At 35.0% G+C, this 8,817-nt stretch overlaps 1 protein-coding gene and 2 long non-coding RNA genes across 3 annotated transcripts; all 3 read left to right on the top strand.

Annotated features, from left to right (window-relative positions):
* LOC110263519 lies at positions 1,034 to 3,336 on the top strand. Its single transcript, XR_002349314.1, has 2 exons — positions 1,034 to 1,625; positions 3,005 to 3,336. It is a non-coding gene; the product is annotated as an uncharacterized LOC110263519 (long non-coding RNA).
* Positions 1,749 to 2,831, top strand: LOC107648404. The gene is made up of 3 exons (XR_001621912.2): positions 1,749 to 1,762; positions 1,858 to 1,956; positions 2,343 to 2,831. It is a non-coding gene; the product is annotated as an uncharacterized LOC107648404 (long non-coding RNA).
* On the top strand, positions 7,295 to 7,753 carry LOC110263827 (uncharacterized mitochondrial protein AtMg00240-like). Its single transcript, XM_021105648.1, has one exon. It carries the CDS (start codon positions 7,295 to 7,297, stop codon positions 7,751 to 7,753), a length of 459 nt encoding a protein of 152 aa, XP_020961307.1.

Below are 8,817 nucleotides of genomic sequence, written 5' to 3'. Positions count from 1 at the left end.
AAAATAATAAATATTTGACATGCTAACAATTTCACCATAAACTATACACTTTATTATTCTAATTCATTCCATTTTTTATAAAATACTATTTATTTTTTGTCATTTTTATCGGTAAAATCGTTTTATATAAATTTATTTCAATTTTATGTCTCTTAAAATTTGTAATAAGAATATGAAATGTTTAATATCTTCACTTCCTTATGGATAACTCGTTAAAAAAGGTTATTAAATAATAATGTCAGGTTATGATTAATTTATTTATTCCTTGTTATACCCTTTTCTTTTGAATTTTTTAATACTATTTTGTTTAGTACTCCATTTAACAAAATTTATTATTCAGTGTCATAACATCAAGTTTATATTTTTTCAATAATTTAATAATAACCATGGGTTTAGAAGTGAACTGCTGTTCGAACTACTTAGGTTATTAGACTACTGAGTCTCTAGTCCAACCACAAGTCGGCGATTAAACGAGTTCACCTGCTGATATATAGATAAAAAATAAAAAAATTACTCAAACATTTATAATTACTATTTAAAACACTTTTTTTATTTATTTTTTTATAATTTTTTAACTCAAATAAAATTAAATAGTACATTTCATCGAACATGTCATCGTCCGACACAAATTAAGAAACTATCAACTTAACAAATTCACGACAAGGAAAACAATAACCAAATCATCATTCATTCGAAAATTCAAAACACAACATTCGAATTATTTGAGAAGAAAATGGCAAGTTGCTATATTCATACACAGCCTTAACCTCTACACAACAACAATTTAACAAATAGAGAACCATAACACCTACATAGCTAATCCGCCAATTGAAATTGCAAAACCCTAAAGAATTTTGCAACTTAAAAGGGCAGTAGCAAACCGATATAACACACAGTCAACTTTACAAATTCAAGTAAAGGAAATCGGTACACAAATCATCAACTAGACAAAAATTTTAACCACAACGGTGGAATAATAATTAATCGGATACTTATTCACAAGGTATAATATCAATGAAAGTGTACAAATATGCATTGAAAATGTACATAATTTCAATACAGATTACTAAACAGAGGCAAGAGAGAACAACCATCATTCGGCAACAAACACTACAAAACAGCAAAGGAAAATCACACTATTACCAACTTCAAAAAGAATGAAAACCAGATAAACCCAATCATAAACACTGTTACCAAATTAAACCAAAAGTCAACCAAACTTCACCTTCCAAATCCAATTAAAAAAACCTCTTTGGTTCCTGCCCTAAACACCAATTAAATCACATTAACCAAAATTAACTTGAGGGAAAACACAAATTTCATAATCACGAGAAGTCACTTATCTTTTATCACAAATTTCATATCAAAAACACAAATCAATACTCAATGAATCAGAGACATTCAAATCCAATAATCCAAGTACTTCGGAGACATTCAAATTCTGCTTATAGCATCCAACAATATACAAATTTCCACCATTAGCATAAGAGTAAGCTTCTGCCATTAGCAACCATACAGTGTAAACTCCGCCTAACAGAGTGACTTTTCACCCTTAGCAACCATACATATAAATTTTCACAGAACTAATTTTGCACATAACAGACGGAATCAAACTTCAAACCAATGTTCTGAAAACCGGTTCGAACCGGCCAGTCGAACCGTGAACCGGACGCTGAAGCGGTTCGGATAATAAGAAAAACCGCAGAATTTGAAAACCGGCCTTAAACCGACAAACCGGCCGGTTATCGGGCAAGCTTAGAAGGTGACTTGCCCAAAATCTAGTCATTGGCTTTTTAATTTGCAGCAATTGAAATGCTAGATACTTGTGCAGTAACCTTTTATTCTTTATTCTTGTAGGCTTTTGTCTAGAATTTCCTACTACTTTTCCAATGGACCATTTCTAAGGTTCTGGATCAAGAAAGGATATTATCCACGCAAAGATCCTGATTCTCGCATGTATGACTCACTCCTTATGTGTAAATTTCTTAGTATATTTGTCTGTAGCTATTATTTAGGAGTTCTTTTCAGCATTAGAATCTTATCTGGGACGGGATTGTTTTTTATATAAATATTAATAGTTTATACTTTTCTCCAGGGTTTTGAGAATGCAAAATCTTCATCATGTCAATTAGTCCTTATAGGTTTTGTTATGTATATATATATATATTGGATCTGATCTGATCTTCAATTAGTCCTCATTGGTTTTGTTATGCATCCTAAAACTGGATTTTTTCATGTACCTTGATATAATAACATTTGATTTTGGTGGCTGTCACTTTCTATGATTAGTATATTGTTCTTTGTGCTGTTTTCTCATTTCTTAAGGCATTTGTTTTATTTAGGCTAAAACCTAGATGGGAAGATATATGCACCTTTCGAGCATTCCCTTACAAGATGCAGACATCTTTACAGTAATTCGAGCTTGTTGATGATTATATTCAATCAGAAATAAATAAGCCTCCATCACAGGCATCTTGCACTGTAAGTTTTGTGAACCTTTATTGAATATCTCAACTCAGATATGTAAGTTAGCAAAGTACTCTACTCTGCTCTTCATTCCCCTAGCATGAGGTAGAGTTCTATGTTAACTATGGATGATATGGACTTTGTCCTTTTTTTCTTCCTCCTTCCTCTTTGATTGAATGAGCAAATAGGTAGCTGTTTTACTCCATAAAATTTTCTTCTATTCTGAAATTGTGTGCATATTGATGTTGCTATGTTATGTTTGATTGGTTGTTTTGTTTTTTGACTTTTGAATTTGTATTTGAATGAGATTATAACATTCTGGTTTATGTAGTATTTTTAATTTGAATGATATTTTAAAGTTTACATTAGAATATAATTATATTTTCATGTGTTTATTTATATTTTATTTATTATTTTATTATAAAACGGTTTATTCGGTTTAACCACGGTCGAACCGGTTGAACCTATAAACCAATGAACCAGTAGCTAGAGCGGTTTGATGACCGGTTCGGTTTTCAGAACCTTGCTTCAAACCAAGACCCAACCCAAGATCGAAGAAGAAGAATCCAAGAACCGAACTTCAGAACAAAAATGCAAGGCAAGACCGAAGAAGACTTGAAGAAGAAAAAGAAACAAAAATTTAAGAAGAAGACCACACCCTCAGTGAAGATGAGGACGATAAGCCACTAACCTGGGTCCGTGCCGAGAAGCCAGCAAAGATGAAGACCCGGCGAGGACCTGCCGAGTTACTGGTCAGGCGGTGACGATGGAGGATCTGGGTTAGGCGGCGAGGATGGAGAAAGAAGCTGCGGTGCTTGGGACCTTGGACGGCGTCGGCGCCGAGGACCTTTGTCAGTCGGCGACCATGCAGGGCTAGGCGGAGGTCAACACCGTGAGGGTTTCTTTGAATCTGCTTTCTCCTGTACGTGTATCAATGATTGTTTCAGGGAACAAGGGGAGGGGGTTGGGTCACGAGCGAGGTTTGGGGTTTACCTGGGTCCCTTTTTTTTGTTAACAGATTAAAAAAAAAGCATCAAAATATTTTGGTCCAACAACAAAAAATGGGCCACAAGGCTTGGGCCCCTAATCAGCAAAAACTGATTACCAGTTTTAACACCTAATTACCCCATCTAACCAAAGACCTTCCCTCACGTGCTCCCATCAGCTTTTCCTGCAACTCCTTTTAAGGCCTGATCACTTTGTCCCCTCCATATACCACATGTCATCCCCACAGCCTGCCACCCATTATCTACACATATAGATACTATCTTGGTGTCTATACCGAAGACTTTGCCTCAAAATTATTATAAAAAGTGAAGAATATAGAATATTTTTCTTTTATACCTGTTCAGAGTATTTTTCAGCTTTTGAAGTGAAAAAAAAAAAACACTTGCTAACTTGTTCAGCTACGAACCACATTAGGAGGGTATTTGAAGGTTGTTATCTAGATTATTTCTTTATCAATAATAGGTTTACCATTGTAATTATTTTTTAGTGAGAGTACATAAAAAGTACATAGTATATAAGGTGTAATAACTCAACAAATATTTTCAAAAGGGGATTTTTCATTCTCTCCAACAATGAGAAGAACTTATTTCTCTCCCTCTCTTAATCCCTTCTGGTTCATCAAACCATCAACATCACAGCTTGAACAGCTTAGGGCATGAGATTTTCTTCATGGTGCGGTGAGCGTGGAGAGCAACTAAGCTGTGAATCAAATTATTAAAAAAAAATTGTGAATTGAGATCAATCCAATTTTGCCATTTTCTTTCTATCCCTAATTTTTCTTTCGACATTTTCTTTCCCCATTCTTACCTCTTCCTTCAAACTCATCCAATAGAGTTTGATGAGAGGCTATTTCGCAAGATTCTTTCTTGGTGAACATAGCTGTTCCGATTAACGAGTTGGAAGGAAGAAGATCTGAATCCCTATTACTCTGTGATTTATTGATTTCTCAAAATGGCAAACATGGCAAACAGATCCTCCCATTGCAGAGGTCGTGGAGCTACATTGGCTTGCTCTCATTGCAACAAGCAAGGCCACACAGAAGATGTATGCTATAAGAAGCATGGGTACTCCTCCCATTTCTATCAATGGCAGCAACATAACACCACCATCAATCACGTGATCACTGAGGGGCATGATGATATACTCAGTGACAAACAATTCCAGCTCAATTGTCTTCAAGAGAACACTGGAATATCAAGATCTAGATTCACTCCAGAGCAAAGATTTGCCTTGTTAGAGTTGATCAAAGACAAAAGTGTGCAGCAACAACCTCATAATGCAAATCAAATTTTGATTAATTCCATTCAAACTTCCACTCCAGGTAAAACCATTGCATTATATTTCAATGCGAGAATTATGAGCATTATCACTCCAAAATCTGCACTATGGGTCATTGATTCCGGTGCAACAGATCATGTGACTTTTGACTTAAAAGATTTTTTGCAAGTTTTCAAAATATTGATCCAATCAATGTGATATTTCCAAATGGGACCAAAACTATTAGCACCATCATTGGCACAATCACATTCTCTAAAAATTTTTTTCTCAAAAATATTTTATACATTCTTTCTTTTGATTTTAAACTGATATCTGTGTCAAAGTTAATCTCAAACTTACATTGTCAACTGTTAATCAATGATAAGTGTTGTGAGATACAAGATAGATCCACATAAAAAATGATTGGCATTGCTGAGTGTATAGAAGGGTTATATACAATGAGTAGAGAACCAGAATTATCTCACTTTCCCCCTCTTCCAACAAAGCAAGCTTCATTGGCGGCAACTACGACTACTACTCATCCCACCACACCTTCACACAGTGAGCACAACAACATTTGGCATCTTAGATTAGGACACATACCCATGCATAAATTGATTTTTCTGAAGAAGTATTATCCTTTTATAGATTGTATTGCTTCAAAATTTCCTTGTGATTCATGTCATTTTGCAAAACAAAAGAAATTATCTTTTAATCTTAGTACAACTAAAATAAAAGATTGTTTTGACTTAGTTCATATGAATATCTGGGGTCCTATTTCTGTCCCTTCCAATGAAGGACATAGGTATTTTTTAACTGTGGTGGATGACAAGAGCGAATTCACTTGAATTTTTTTTATGAAAACCAAATCTGAAGCATCACAATTGGTTATTAATTTTGTGAATTTTGTTAGAGTACAATTTGAAAAACAAGTTAAGTGTATAAGGACCGACAATGGGCCAAAGTTCACTCTAAAATCCTTTTTTGCATCAACTAGAATTTTACACCAAACTTCTTGTGTAGAAACACCAGAGCAAAACAGGATTGTAGAGAGAAAACACCAGCATATTTTAGGTGTTGCTAGAGCACTGCTATTTCAATCAGGAATTCCACATTGTTTTTGGCAATACGCAGTTGGTCACGCCATTCACCTAATTAATAGGCTACCCAGCACTAACCTGGATAATGCTAGTCCTTATAAGCTTTTGTATGGTAACTTACCTGACCTTTCATATTTAAGAGTATTTGGTTCTCTTGCATATGCCTCCACATTAACAAATTCAAGAACAAAATTAGACCCAAGAGCCAGAAAAACAGCTTTTCTTGGTTTTAAATTAGGAACAAAGGGTTTTCGACTTATTGATTTAAAATCAAAGGAAATTTTCATATCCAGAAATGTAATTTTTTATGAAACTCATTTTCCATTTTTACATTCCACTAGCACTGACATTTCTGTGGTACCCATTCGTACTCCATAATGCATTGATCTTTTTCAATATGATACACCATCCACACATCATTTGCAATCACCCACACATACCACACTCATAGATTCAAATGAACATTTCTCAAGCTCAATGCACTCACCAATTTCCTCACACACCATTGCACCCATTACCACACCACACACTAACAATGCACTTGCATCACAACACTCTGACATCATACATGACTGCATTACTAGAAAGTCTGAAAGAGTCAAGAAACCGCCTGCTTATTTGAAGGACTATCATTGTATGACAACCCACACAGCTCACTCTAGCAATGTTGCCAACTCTAACTCTTTATATCCTATCTCACAATACTTGTCATATGATAAATTAACCCCAAAATATAAGTCACTTTCTCTAGCCATCACCTCAAATCAAGAACCTAGCACTTATGAGGAAGCGACTGCACATGAATGTTGGAGAAAGGCAATACAAGATGAATTGACAGCTCTACATCAGAACAGAACTTGGTGTCTCACTGAAGTCCCAAAAGACAAGAAGGTTGTGGGTTGCAAATGGGTTTTTCGGGTAAAATTCAATCCCGATGGCACCATAGAGAGGCACAAAGCGAGGCTAGTTGCAAAAGGATCACTCAAGTGCAAGGAGTAGATTATGGTGATACTTTTAGTCCAGTTGTCAAAATAACTACCCTACGAGTAATGTTAGCATTAGCAGCGGCAAAGAAATGGCATTTGAAACAGTTGGACGTCAACACTGCCTTCCTTCATGGAGATTTGGACAAGGAAGTTTATATGAAGATACCACCCGATTTGGCTGTGTCACAACCATGTTTGGTTTGTAAATTGCAAAAATCTCTATATGGGCTTAAGCAAGCAAGCAGGCAATGGAACATTAAGCTCACTCAGACTCTTGTGGATGCTGGTTATAAGCAGTTTTTTGATGATCATTCACTCTTCATCAAGAAACAATCTGAAAGCTTCACTGCCATTCTAGTATATGTTGATGACTTGGTTTTAACCGGAAATGACATTGGTGAAATCAATTCCATCAAGTAAGATTTGGATGACAAATTCAGAATAAAGGATCTTGGTGATCTCAAATATTTCTTGAGGATGGAAGTAGCACGCTCTAACTCTGGAATTCACATTTATCAGCGGAAGTACACCATGGACCTTCTCAGAGATTTTGGTTATCTAGATTGCAAGCCTCTCTCTACTCCATTTGATTATAGTCAGAAACTCTCAAAGGAATCAGGTACCATTTTAACAGATAACACTGTTTACAGACAGCTCATCGGCCGACTCCTTTACCTCACAAACACTAGACCCGATATCTCTTATGCTGTGGGACATTTGAGCCAATTTTTGGACTGTGCAACCACTTCTCACCTACAGGCTGCTTTTCGTGTACTCCGATATTTAAAAGGCCGACCTGCAACTGGTCTCTTCTTCTCCTCTACTTCTAATCTGCATCTCACTGGATTTACCGACGCTGACTGGGCTACCTGTGCTGATACTCGTCGCTCCGTTTCCGGTTATTGCTTCATGCTTGAGAACTCGCTCATTAGCTGAAAGAGTAAGAAGCAAACCACAGTTGCCAAGTCCTCTGCAGAAGTTGAATATAGGTCTCTTGCTGTTGCCACTTGTGAAGCTAGTTGGTTATCTTTCTTAATGGATTTCATTGGCTTGCCGCTTCAAAAGTCTATCACTCTATTCTGTGACAACCAGTCAGCCATTCACATTGCCAATAATCTCATCTTTCATGAAAGAACTAAACACATTGAAGTGGACTACCACATTGTTCGTGAAAAGTATTTGTCTGGTCTCATTCATCTTATGCCAGTTCGTTTCAAGGATCAACTTGCTGATTTTCTTACCAAAGCTCTGCCACCGGGTCCTTTTCTTGCTAATGTTTTCAAGCTAGGATTGTTAGATTTATACAATTCTAGTTTATGGGAGGGTGTTATCTAGATTATTTCTATATCAATAATAGGTTTACCATTGTAATTATTTTTTAGTGAGAGTACATAAAAAGTACATAGTATATAAGGTGTAATAACTCAACAAATATTTTCAAAAGGGAATTTTTCATTCTCTCCAACAATGAGAAGAACTTATTTCTCTCCCTCTCTTAATCCCTTCTGGTTCATCAAACCATCAACATCACAGCTTGAACAGTTTAGGGCATGAGATTTTCTTCAAAGGTTACTCCAAATTTTAATTTAGTTGGTGTTTATTTATCTGTTCTAGAATATTTTTATAAGTCTAATATTATAAAAATGAATTTAATATAGAATATAAAAAGTTTTAAGGAATTGGTTCAATAATTAAGTATTTTTTTTAATTCCAAAAAATAGAGGTGTTAAAATTTAAACATTAAATCGTTCATCTAATTTAATTCAAATCGAAAACTGATTAAAACCGCACTAATTTGGATTTGATTGGATTTTATTTTTTGCAAACCGCAAGAATCGGACCGAATTTCAAATTTATTCTTAAAACCGATCCAATCTAATCCAAACCGCATAATATGCTATAATATTATTATTGTTTTATTATATTTATAATTTTACTTATAATATGTTTAATTTGTTATACATTTTTATATTATTGATGTATTTTTATTAAATAAACAT

The sequence above is a fragment of the Arachis ipaensis genome, chromosome B06, assembly GCF_000816755.2.
Source record: "Arachis ipaensis cultivar K30076 chromosome B06, Araip1.1, whole genome shotgun sequence".
Taxonomy (NCBI): domain Eukaryota; kingdom Viridiplantae; phylum Streptophyta; class Magnoliopsida; order Fabales; family Fabaceae; genus Arachis; species Arachis ipaensis.
Note: the sequence above shows the minus strand (reverse complement) of the source record. Positions and strands in the feature narration are given on the sequence as shown.

Bases quoted from the DNA above. Each gene is read 5' to 3' on its own strand.
- LOC110263827 (XM_021105648.1), top strand. From the start codon at position 7,295: ATGGAAGTAGCACGCTCTAACTCTGGAATTCACATTTATCAGCGGAAG.